At 47.8% G+C, this 12,912-nt stretch overlaps 1 protein-coding gene across 2 annotated transcripts in view; it reads left to right on the top strand.

Moving 5' to 3' along the window:
* The window catches only part of RIMS3 (regulating synaptic membrane exocytosis 3), a 34,974-nt gene extending 22,062 nt beyond the window's left edge, over nt 1-12,912 (top strand). For both annotated transcript variants that reach the window (XM_069068081.1, XM_069068080.1), the window contains exon 7: nt 4,088-12,912. In XM_069068081.1, coding sequence (XP_068924182.1) covers nt 4,088-4,300 — 213 coding nt within the window. In that variant the 3' untranslated portion in view covers nt 4,301-12,912. The remainder of the gene's footprint in view (nt 1-4,087) is intronic.

Raw genomic sequence — 12,912 nt, 5'->3', positions numbered from 1 at the left:
TTTTCAGTCATATAAGATTTTCCATGACCCCACTTGGGATTTTCTTGGTAGAGATATTAGAGTGGTTGTCATTTCCTTCTTCAGTTTATTTGACAGATGAGGAATCTGAAGCAAACAGGGTTAAGTGACTTGCCCAGGGTCACACAGCTAGTAAGTGTCTGAGGCTGGATTTGAACTTGGGAAGATGAGTCTTGCTGACTCTAGAGCCCAGTGCTCTGTTCACTGCACTGTCTAACTACCCCAGAGCAGGCAGAGTCATATTTCATAGAGGAGGAAACTGAGGTCCAGGAGCAGGATTTGAATAAGCCTTCCTGACTCCCAGTCAGGCAGGAGACTTGGGTGTATAGGGTCCCATTCAGGAGAGAACCATTTGGATCAAACCAGGGAGAGACCCATGACTTCACTTAAAGATATGTCAGAAAGCTTAGGCACCATCCAGGACTAGATAGATTTTTCATATGTAAATCAATTGCATCCTCTGAAGTAGATTCTACTTGATGTAGTAGTAATAGTAGTAGCAGTAGTAGTAGTAGTAGCAGTAGTAGTAGTAGTAATTAACAACTCCCATTCCAGGGTGCTTTAAAGTTTATGGAGTGATTCTCTAATTATTTACACTTTGTCTTCTCCATTAAAATGTAAGCATCTTCAGGACAGGGACTGTCTTCTGACTTTGTATCCCTAGCTACATAGTAGAACACTGAGCCTGGCTTGTGGTAGGAACTTAATAAAAAGATCTTGTAAGTAGCTTGTTCCCATTATATAAATGAGGAAACCGAGGATCAGAGAAATAAAGTGCTTTGCTCAGGGGCTGGATTTGAGTGTTTTGCTTGCACAGCTCAGTCAGGATTCCAACTCCAGAACCAGGGGCTCTCTCATCCTTTCCACTCTGCTATCTGTTTTATTTTCCCATATACAGATTCTGTTCTCCTTTCTATATAAATCTTAGACTTATACCTTAATGATCTTGGAAGGAGCTGGGGAGAGGTGGGCAGGAGAAGGGAGAGGGAAGAGGGAAGAATGACAAGAGGTGACAAAAGCATTTAGGGTTGATTGTAGGGAGGGGGAGGAAGAGGAGGATTGGGACTGGCCGATTTCCCAAGCAGGTCAGAGTTCAGTGACTCCAGTTAGGGGTTAGAGATCAAGGGAGTTTAGGATTTAGAGAAGAAGAAAGCCCTGGGGCTGAAGACAAAGGTCCCCCTGAATCAGTTTCAAGCAGGAGCTCAGGCCCTGGGAAGCTGACATGGTTCAGTGAGGCCCAAAGCCTGGGGCTAGAGCCTTTGAATATACCAGGGTGACTCTTTCACTACCCTGGCTCCAAGAATTCAGTTCAAGTCCCAGATGGGAGGCTAAGGAGAGGACGGGGCAAAGAGAATGGGGACAGATTCAGAGATAAGTTGAGGACATACAGTCCCAGGATGGACTGTATCACAGTGGGTTGTGAGTTTCCCCTCAGACATGGGACCTGTCCAAAGCACGTGGGGTGGAAAGTGGACTAGTTATGGCACCAAGACTCCTACTTACACACCATGTGTGACTTCAGTTTCCTTATCTGCAAAATGAGAGGGCTGGGGGTTCTTAACTTTTTTAATACCATTAGACCCCTTGGGCAGTTCAATGATGCCTATAATAAACCCCCTCTTAGAATCATGCTCTTAAATACACAGAATCCATAGGATCACAAAAGTAGCCAATTCTATTGAAATATAATCAATTAAAAAAAACACCAAGTTCCTGGACCCCAAAGTTAAGAACTAGATGCTCTCTAAGGCTCTTCCCAGATTTACAGCCTATAACCCCATCCTTTAGCCAATCCATCAATACTTAGCAGGTGCCACGTGCTGGGTATGGGAAGACAAAAACTTGCACTAATTCAGGTGAGAGGTAATGAGGGCAGGAACCTGGGTGGTGGTTATATCCATGGAGAAAAGAGGATGAATTGGAGAGAGAGTAGGGATGGCATCAATAAGATCTGTTTGTCCATAAGCATTTATTAAGCACTTGCTTTGCCACAGGAAAGTGAATAGAGAACTGGAATCAGGAAAACTCATCTTTCTGAGTTCAAATTGGGCCTCAGACACTTACTGGCTGTGTGACCCTGGGCAAGTCAGTTCACCCTGTTTGCATCAGTTTCCTCCTCTGTAAAATGACCTGGAAAAGAAAATGGTAAACCACTCCAGTATCTTTGCCAAGAAGAGTCAGGCACAAAAGAAAATGACTGAACTGGCAAATGCCCCAGGCACTGTGCAAAGGGTGAGGGCTGCAAAGAAAGACAAAAACTGTCCTTGCCTTCAGGGAACTCACATTTTAATGTGGGAAACAACATGAAAACAACGAGGTATAGATGAGATTCCCGCAGAGTGGATGGAAGGTAATCCCAGAGGGAGAGGCACCAGCAGTTGTTTGGACTGGACAAGGCTCACCCTCTTTAAGTTACCTCTTAGCTTCCCAGACAAAGAAGACACCTCACGGCTGAGCAAAGAACATAGGTACACCAAGAAGGCCGGGTTCTGAAAACCTGTGCCAAAGCCACAGTTTTATATGAGATCCTGGGAGTAATAGAGAGCCATGGGATTTTATTGAGCAAGAAAGTAACATGGTAACATCAACACCTTAGAAAATCCACTTTGGCAATTAAGTGAAGGATGGATTGGAGAAGGGAGAAACTTGAGGCAAGAGAAAAAATTACAAATCCATTGAACAGTCTAGACAAGAGATAATGATGGTGGCCATGTCAGTGGAGAGATGGAGAGACAAGGACAAGAGGTGTCATGGAAACAGAAAAGACAAGATTTCTGTTTGTTGTTTTTTGTTGGTGGTGGTAGGTTGTTTTTTTTTTTTGAGACAATCAGGTTAAATGACTTGTCCAGGGTCACACAGATAATAAGTGTCAAGCATCTGAGGCTGGATTTGAGGTCCTCCTGACTCCAGAGTCCATGCGCTATCCACTTCACCACCTAGCCACCCCATGGGACAAGATTTGCCAACAGATTAGATATGTGTGGTCATGGAGAGAGGAGCTGGGGATAACAAAGGCTGCAAATCTGAATGACTGAAAGAAAGGCAGTGCATGCCTTCTTATTCCTCAGTAGGAATAAGAAAGTTTGTAAGAGAAAGAGGTTTGAGGGCCAGCATGATGGCTTCCATTTTGGGTGGGTTGACTTTAAGATGTCTATGGGACATCCACAGTGACATGTCCAAGATGTCATGGAGGGCTTTGGTCCCAAGGGGATGAGTCTAGCCATTCTGGCTCGAGGGAGGTCAGGGCTAGATGTTTAGATTGGAGTATCTTCAGCGTAAAGATGACAGTTGCACTAATGGGAGCTGATGAAATCACCAAGTGAGACAGTTGTTCATCCTTCGTTTTTGTTTTCCAAGAGGCCCGGAGACATTACGCAGTGATGTCTTGACTTGAGTGTGAATTAAATTTGAGTGAGGTAGAGTTGCATACTGTCAGCCTCGCTCTGTCTTCCAGAGTTATCGAAGTCAAACGCAAGACAAAAGTCACGATGACTGGCGATGGTCTGGGATGTAGAAAGTGAGACAGTATAGAGATTAAAAAAAAAAAAAGTAAAGGACCCAGCACAGAGCCATAGAGGGAAGGATGGATGGAGATTCAGCAAAGGAGGCTGAGATGGGGCATTCATAGAGACAGTAAGAGCAAAGTAACAAAAGCTCAGAAGGGAGAGGGTGTCCAGAAGGTGGCCAGCAGGGTCCAACACTGTAGAGAGGTCGAAAAAGATAAGGACTGAGAAGAATTCGGCAGATTTGACAAGAAAGATATCAGTGGTAACTTTGGAGACAGCAGTTTCAGGTGAGTGCTGAAGATGGAAGCCAGATGGTTCAGGGCTAAGAAGCCAGCGTGAGAACAGGAAATGTAGGCGGCAAGTATAGTTGGCCCTTCCCTCGGGAGACAGGGAGGAGCAGCGACAGATGATGGCAGCTTGAGAAGATGGTCAGGCCTATCTAGGGAAAACTTTTTAAGAATGGGGTATATGTAAGCATCCAGGAAAGGAACCAGACTATTTCCAATGAAAAAGCCAGGGCGGGCAGCTCACCTCTCAGCACCTTCTTCCTTCCCTCCTTGCAGGTGATTGTCTGGGGAGACTATGGGCGCATGGACCACAAGTGTTTCATGGGAATGGCCCAGATTGTACTGGAAGAGCTGGATCTGAGCAATGTGGTCACCGGCTGGTACAAACTCTTCCCCACATCTTCTGTGGCCGACTCCACCTTGGGTCCCCTCACCCGGCGTCTCTCCCAGTCTTCCCTGGAGAGCTCAACCAGCCCCTCTTGCTCCTAGGAAGATGGGCTCCTGGATCTTGGGAGGGCGAGGTCGGCGATGGCAGGCCAGATGTGTGTGTAGGGGCAGGGATGTGGGCCAGCCTCCTCGCCCTCCCCCAGGTGGCTCAGTGTACATAGCATCTTGCCATCTCTTCCTAGAACAACTTCTTCACGCTCTATTGGCCTCCGCACTTTGCTGTCTGGGCCATCTCAGCAGGCAGGAGAAGACTCCTCTGTGTGTGTGTGTGTGTGTGTGTGTGTGTGTGTGTGCGCGCGCGTACATTTCTTGAGAATGTATGTGTGTGTACACAATCCATGTACCTGTACAAATATGTATGTGTACATGTTTCGGTATACCTGTATGTATACGTGTGTCTATTTTTACATTTCTACGTGTACACATGTATCCAGTCCACATACATACATGTATGTGTGTGTCCAGAGTTAAAGAAGCCGGGGCCATCTCATGTATATCGAGTCCTGGTGAACGCAGCGGTCCGGTCCTCCTTGCCATCGTGCCTCTTTGCTGAGGGATCAGAGTCATGTCTGTGTTGTCTTTCCTGAGGGTCTCTGAGGAGGGTGACCATTCCGCCGTCCATCTGTCCGTCTGTCTGTCCGCCTGTCTGTCCATCTGCCTGACTCCGCTGCCTGTAATGTGAGCACCCTCAGTTTCCCTTCCACTGTGCAGTTGTCCCACCTGTTTTTTCCTTCTAGGAAAAGATCTGACCAAACGAATCCTCTTCAGCACTGTTGGCCCACCCCTCCCTTTTGGGGAATGTAGCGCCCAATGTAGCCTGCCGCAGGCAGACCTCACCCTTGCTGCAGCCCTGCTGGGGGAGTCCTCCCCGACCCAGGAGCCTCTGCCCACTGAGGGCCACCTCCCTCTTTCAGCATCTTTCCTCAGCACTGGCACCTCATTCAATGCATCTTGTAGCATGTAGCACGTGCACTGGGCAAGGCTCCCAAGGGAAGAAGGGGCCCGGAGTGCTTGGGAAGCTAAGACCTCTCGTGCCTCCCCGAATGGTCCTGGATTCATCATTTGCCCTCCTTGCATGTGAAACATCTTCCATTCCCGAGTAGCTGCCAGGAGATGCCAAGTGTCTTTCATGACTGCATCCTCCTGGGAGCAGGAGAACAGCATAAAACCCACCACCAGGCTCTCTGATTTCCCTCTCTCAATTCAGGAGGAGACTGTCTACATGGGGCCCTGCTGGTGGTCAGAGAACAGCTTCTCCAAGAATGGCTTTGAGCCCATCAGAATAGTGATGTCCTGCTGCCAACCTTGAGCTGTACCTCGGAAGGACACTCCCACCCCCCACTCCATCCCCTACAATGGTAATGGAGGGGGATAATTCCTGAAGAAAACCCTTTACCTCACCAAGGCTCTGTGGGTGACCCAGGCCACTGCTGACATCAGACTCTGGGTTTGGAAGTGTTTCCACCAAAGATCGAGCAAAGCCCAAGGGCCCCCCACCATTTACTCAGTTCCCTGGCACTAAGCCCCTCATCTTTTGTGCCTGAGCATCTCCAGCACTTGTACCTCTTGTCTCTGAGGGTCTGCTCAGGGAAGGAGGTCCTCTACCCTTCTCCCAGGAGTGAAGCAACTCAGTTCTCACCCTGGACCCCTGGGACTATCAAGACCACCAATTCTTTACCAAGCAATATGTGTCGCTCCCCAAGCCCTTGCCTCGTTTGGCCTTCTGCCACTCCCTAATGGATTCTGGCCAGAGCTTGCCCTGGAAGATGTGCACCATTGGTCCCCTCTGGATTGGTGTGTGTGTGTGTGTGTGTGTGTGTGTGTGTGTGTGTGTGTGTGTATGTGGGGGAAATCAGGCTAGCTCTGAGAAAAAGGTCTATCTTTCTGTTGAGGTCACAGCTGTGGTTCAATCAAGGGACCCCTGAAAAGTTGTTGTACCTTTGGATGCCACCCAGCCACAGGCACCTTGCTCTGGTTTGGGATAAGTAACATACTTGAATGCAGTATCTGTTAGCCCTGCTTGGACATGGGAAGAGCCCCCTCCCCTGGGCTGGGTGTTATAGGATCACTATTGGCCAGTCTTCTGTCTCCTGTGTCCAGGCTTGGGAATGTTTTCTTTTTGGCCACCAGGACCTTCTCATCCTCTTGGGAAGTCCTTGCAAGGCTTTCTCTGGGCTGGAGGCTGAGCATATATTTGATAAACAGAATATAAGGCAGATGCAGGGAGGTGTTCTCAACACCAAGACTGAGCTCTAAGGGCAGCAGGAGCAGGTTACCTTCCTCCTCTGTAGCTTTGAGACTTTGTTCCAGGAAGTCCCCCTTTCATGCCTCAGGAAGACAAGGCACGTCTTTCTTCATCAATAGGAAAAGGAGAAATGTTACTCAGACAAATGGAGTTGAGGACAGTGTCTGAGGAACTGAGAACAAACCAGAGGAAGGATTCTGGCTGTGTGCTTTGGGCCAGACTTTTCACAAAGCAGGGTGGGAGGGCAATCAGAAGCCCCAGATCCTCCAAAGGAGATCATTTTCCTTGTTCTCGATTGACCCAAGAATCACTAGTAATAATAATTGATGTCTGTGTTACCTAGAATCTGGCTGGATGTCCTGAGAGCATAAGAGTGTGAGTGTGCGTGTGCATGGAGGGGCATGTGGGTACATGTGTGTGCAGTGTATACCTAGTGACAAGGGTAAAGAAAATAAGGATTGTTCCAGACAATCCTGGAGCCTTGCCAGTCAGTCTGAAAATGGGACTCCCCCACCCCCGGTAAGGACAAAACCATCCATACCCCGTTTTCTTCCCCAGCTGAGTAGGAAGGGATCTCCCCCTCTCAACTGAGGGACTCACTGTTCCCAAAGCCGGAGAAGGGGCTGGAATGGTAAGTTTGCGTCCTAAGTCAAAGATCAGGGTCCTCTTGTCACATTATTTGGTCAGCAATAGATGGTGCAGGAAATGAATGTCTTTTTGTCAGAGACAAAAACAGTCTGTCCCAAGTTCTCATGATCCCTTCTGGGTTCTCCCAAAGGCCTGTGGTCAATGTGGGGTGACATAGCCACAGGTCACCCAGGCCCAATTAGGTGGTGATGCCAGCTGGCAATCTTTGTGGTCTTTGGGCACACCTGGCATGGTCATCTTTGGGGAGGTCACCCCTCAGGAGATAATGCCTGGGGATGGATAGAGGGAAGCCTACATTTGGGGAAGGATGGTGATCACCTGGAACCCAAGAGGAGAGTGACCAGGATGGAGGGGAGGTGCAAAATTATATCTGTTAGAGGACTAACAGAAGGAAGGAAGTAGAGTAACTTAGTTTGGAGAAAACTCGGGGGAAGGCAATATCACTGGAAGGAGGAATTAGACCTGTGTCCTGCTTGATCCCAGAGGGCAGATCTAGAACCAGTATGGGCAGATTATAGAGAGGCAGCTCTCAGTATGAGAGGGATGGAGCTTATACTGTCTTCTTGGCTTTAGAGTCAGCTGTTCTAATCCCTACACCATGCTGCCTCTGTGCTAGAAATCAGAGTTGCTTCACACTGGAATGGACTTCCCTAGAAGGCAGTGAGTTCGTGTCATTGGATCTATACCTGGGAAGGACCTGAGAGATCATCTGCTTCTAAAATGAAGTCTGGGTCACAGTCAGAGATGCTATGGAGATCTCTGGACCAGATGACTTCTGAGGTTCCCTCCAGCTTGGTGGGGGCTGGAAGAGGGTGGGGCTGAATGAGCAGGGAGTGTGTGCTCACACTCAGAGCTGAGACTTCTAGGGACCTCCTGAAGCCTAATGTGTTCACATTCAGAGCCTTCATTGACAAGTTCTGGCATTGGGTGGCCTGTGGTGGCACTCTCCCTAGAGAGCAGTCTTGGCTCCACTGCCACCTGAAGGCTGGCCCTTACCTGACCATGTCAATCTTCCATTTCTTAGTGCCTGGATCAAAGGTCCCATGGGAGGTGGCTATACCTTCCCACCTACCAATCCTCCTCTAAGGAAAGGGCAACAACCCATTTTTTCTTGGAAATCCATTCACATCAACTGTCTGCCCATTGTAACTTATTTTCCCAGGTGTGCGTGAGAACATGGTCATTCTGCACTTTTGTATACTCATGTGCATACCTGTGTGATGTGTAGACAGACTGTCTATAAAGGCATCTGTTGCTTGTGGATGTTTGTAGCATCAATGTGGGGGTTCTGAACTTTGTAGCAAGTGCCAGTCAGGGAGGTCTCCTTGGCATTCCCACCTGTGAAGAGCACAGAGAGACCCCAGCCCTTGTGTCTGCTGCCTGGGCTCAGAATTTTGCTTGCTTGGCTTCAGCCTGGGGCAGACCTAAAGGTCTTCTCCTTGTAGTCTTAAGAAAGTTGTGCCCTTTGGGCAAGGGGTGGAAAGTAGGCAAAATTGCTTCATTTCCTCTGTTCTCTTTTCTTAGTAATTTACCCCAATGTTATGGGCACATGAACTGTTCGGCCAAATGTTATCACAGGCAAGAGGAGGGAGCTAGTCCCAGGGTCTATGCATGGACACGGCTTGGTCTAGACTGAATTCCTTTGTTCAGCCAGAACCCAGGACTGAAGGGAGGCAGAAGCACTGTTGCATGGTTTGGGGATAGGCAAGTGCCTAGGGGTGTTCCCTTTAGCCTGCAAGGTAGCAGACGGTGTCATAACTGTGAGGTTCAATATGGTTATGACCAGAGGCAGGCCTCTTTACAAGCATGGCCAGCAGAAGCTTGACTTGGTTAGCTAAGGAGTTTGACCTCTTATTTCTTTTTTCTTGGGGCAGCATCCTTCCACAAAAACTCATGACCCCATTCTGATTTCCCAGGCTCCTTGGGTATTTGTTGGGGAGGAGGAGATAGCTATAAAAATGTCAGATGGCTGTCTTGGGGAGGACCTTGGAGGAAGAAAACCCCCTTCTGAGGGAAAGCAGGCTTCCTTGGGAGTAAATCCACAGAAAAACCATAGCTAGAAAGGACAAGAGGGCAGATCCCCCTTGGAACTCTGGTCGATACCATTTCCAAGACCCTTACCCCTTCCTTTACCACTCCCATTTCATCTTGGAGAATATCACGTACTAATCATCTCTTGGCATCTGGCCCACATCCTGGGGAGTGCTGGCATTTCTCAGGAACAGGGCCTGGAAACTGGGTCCTCCATGGAACGGAAACCCACTCAGCTCATTCATCTTGGACTCACTGGGGCTGATCAATGTGACCGCTGCTCCAGGGAAATTCCAGTGAGCAAATCTTTGTGCTTGCTATTCAGAGGAAACAGATGCAATGTTTTGAAGGCACCACATACTTCAAGCAGATTCCTTTGGAAATGAGATGTAGCACAACCCTGCCTGAGAAGCAATGCTGGGAGCCCTGTCATCCAGCTGGGGTCCTCTCCACCTCACCACTCACTATTCCAGTGATTGGTAGGACCCCCTGGGCCACTCCCACCAAGACTCTGGTTATCAGGATACCTCACATTTTTATAAGCAAAGATGGAAGCATGGCTTAAGCTGTGCTGTTTCATTGTGTCTGTCATCCTGTCTGTGTCTAGCATCTAGGGAGGGAAAGAGAGGGCATGCCTGGAGAAGAAGGCCACCAGTGCCTGAATGTCAGTGTGGATTCCTGGGGGCTGTCAATGGGCCAGCATTGGGCAAGAGAGCTCAGTGGGCATCTCAGACTTTTGAGGAAGGTGATGAAGCAGATATGGGAACCTTCTGTAGTGTTGTCTAAGGCCTGGGACCAGGAGGAAATGTCCCTAGCTCTCTTCCTGCCACCTCCCTTCAGAGCTTATGGAAGGAGACACAGCTACGTGCCTGAGCAATGTTCCTTAGTCCAAAAGAAGATGGGCACATCTATTGATGTTGGCTTCTCTGTTGCTCTCTGCAACACCCCTTTTCCCTTCATTCCTGTATCCATTTCACAGAGAATGGAAAAAAGCAAAAAAAAAAAAAAATTTTTTTTTCCTGCAAAGAAGAATCACGTGCTGCATCCGAAAATACGTCTGTGATGTTCTGTAATGACTTCTCCAGTTCCCGCAGGGGGTTCTTTCTGAGGCCTGGATGCTGAGTGAAAGGCCCCGGTCCTGCCGGGAAAGGGTTGCTCTGTCCGAGACGGAAAGTCTCAGAGCGATGTTTGCGATGCCAAAGAGAGCAGCATGGCTTCCTTTGGAGAGAGCTGCCCTTGTTGAATCGCCCCGATGCCTCGCGAACGTGAGCACTTTTGATGCTGGTGGCCTTGTTTTCTTTAAAAGGGCTTAATCTTTCTGTGTAGCAAAATCTGTCCCCTCCCCATCACGTCCCCCCTCCTCATCCCAGCTCCTCCCTTCACACTGCCACAGACATCAGGGAAACTCAGGAGTTCAGCTCCAGTAGCCCCAGAAGACCTCCAAGCTGGTGCAGGAGCTATGATGGACCTGCTCCTCACCCCTGAAAAAAAAATGAGTATGTCATGATCTGGAAGTTTTCTAAGTTGGAATTTAAAATGACGCTAACAAGTGGTGCTGATGGGTAAAATGCTAATGAGGCAAGGAGAGCTTGATCACTCAGGGGGGCTGAATAGCAACCTGTCCACTTAGGGGTCCTGAGAAGCAACTGGTCACAAGCCAGAGATTAGAGGAGGCATTAGGGTGCACCAGAACCCTGGACTGAGCATCAGGAGGCAAGAGTTCAAAGTTTAACCACTAATTGGCTCTGTGTGTGTGTGTGTGACCTCAAGCATATTTCTGCTCTTCTCTAGACATCCGTTTCCTTGTCTGTCAAATTGGGTGGGGATGAATTATGAGATTGTTAAAGGGCCCTTCCAGCGAAGATGAGAAGTTCTCTAAGGGTCCCTTCCAGCTCAATCAGAAGAAAAATGAGGTGTGAAGATGGTGTCCCCTACCCAGGGTTAGGAGCTGTCCAGCCTTACCCCAGGTTACCATCTAGAGAAATCTGCTAGTAACACCAGTGCCCACGTGCTGCTTTTGATGAGAAAACCAAAAATTTTCACTGAACTTTATAACCCTCCTTTGAAGGAACTCTATTCTATCTCCTTCCCTTTCTTTTCCCACCAGGATGATAGATAAAGGGTATCTTCAAAAACCATCCCAATCCTGCTGAAAATTCTCAAGTCTCAAGGTGCTAGTGTGTCCTAATCTAACTTGCCACTGTTTTAAACTCCCACTAGGGTTCAGTGACCATCCTGGTGCTGGTCTCCCTTGTGATTCTTGCTTCCCTGGAACCCTCCATGAAAATGCTACAATTACAGACACCTTGGGGGTGGGGCAGGGGGAAGAGGAGATCAGCCCTTGCCAATAATCACCTCAACAAAGTTTGGGTTTTGTTTTTGTTTTCTTGGTTAAAACCATTTCTCCCCTGCCAAGACACTCTCTTCTCCAGTCCCACCAAATTAGCATTTTCCAAACCAGGTTGTGTGGAACCATGGTGATCAAAGGGATGTGAATGGGTTCCCGGGAGATTATCACACTAGTGACAATTCTCACTCTAAAACATCCTTTAAAAGATCTGTGATTTCACCAGGGTGTTTAGTGGGAATCCCTCTCCACTGAAGCCTTTGGCAGCCCCTCTCTGACTTAGTAGGTGATTTCACGAGTTGAATTTTTTTTTTTTTGGCTACAGCATCACCTTGTCTTCAGATGAACCTATTTAATATGTCCAGACCTGCGATTTTCACCAATGTTGGGGACACCTGGTGAGAAGGCAACTATTTAACAATTTAGAATCTTAGAGCACTGTATGGGGGGTGGGGTGGGGGAGTGGGCATTGAGAGGTTGTGACTTGCCTAGGTTCACACAGCTAGTTATATGTCAGAGGAGTATTGAATCTGAGTTTTCCTGGCTCTGAAGTCAGCTGGTCCTTTAACCACTAAGCTACACTGCCTCTCAAATATATTATGAATAAAAAATACATTAATTCTCATATAATCACATTCTTTGAGGATTCTTCATGAAACGAATACCCCCTTCCACTGACAGTCTTTTGGTGACTTAGAATTAGTGACTGAAAAAAATCTCGACCTGCAATTAACCTGGGGACAAACCTAAGACCTAAGCCTAGGTGGGTCTCAGATGACAGACCCTGAATTCCATAGATGATGGAAAATGACACTGCATGTGGCAATACCTTGATCTATAGGGCTCAATCGCCTCTATCTTGCACCAAAATTTCCCTAAATTGGTTTTATGTCAAGGGGATTCCAGATGCTCAACAAAGTGCTCCTTGGTTCCCTCACTCTTATTTCAAGCTCCCGTGGGTTCTGTGGCCAAAAAAAAATTGGGAAGCACTGCTCTAAAGAGTGGAATTCAACTAATTGTTGGTTTTCAAAAAGCAGAGTTGAAATAACCAATCCTGGAAAATCAGTGTGAAGGCGGAGTTAAATTTAAAAAAAAATCCCCAAAGCTGAGGAGGGACTTAAGGGGACTAACCAAGTGTACTAATAAGATAGAGCTGTGGTCTGTAATGTGTCCTTGTGTGTGTCTGTGGGGGGTGGGGGGGATCTTTTGAACACGCATATTTTTGTGGTTCTGTGCAGCAGGCTGAGGGCCGGGAAGGGGTGCATGCTCTTTTGTACAATATTCTTGCCAATTTCCCCAAGGAGAAAATTCTTTTTACGGCTTCTCCCTGCATGTACAGTATTTGGGCAGCAAGTATGGATGATTAAAGTCGTCTGAAAACTG

The sequence above is a fragment of the Petaurus breviceps genome, unplaced genomic scaffold (assembly GCF_028583685.1).
Source record: "Petaurus breviceps papuanus isolate PSGF00001 unplaced genomic scaffold, PetGlider_PUasm1.0 90760, whole genome shotgun sequence".
Lineage (NCBI taxonomy): Eukaryota > Metazoa > Chordata > Mammalia > Diprotodontia > Petauridae > Petaurus > Petaurus breviceps.
Note: the sequence above shows the minus strand (reverse complement) of the source record. Positions and strands in the feature narration are given on the sequence as shown.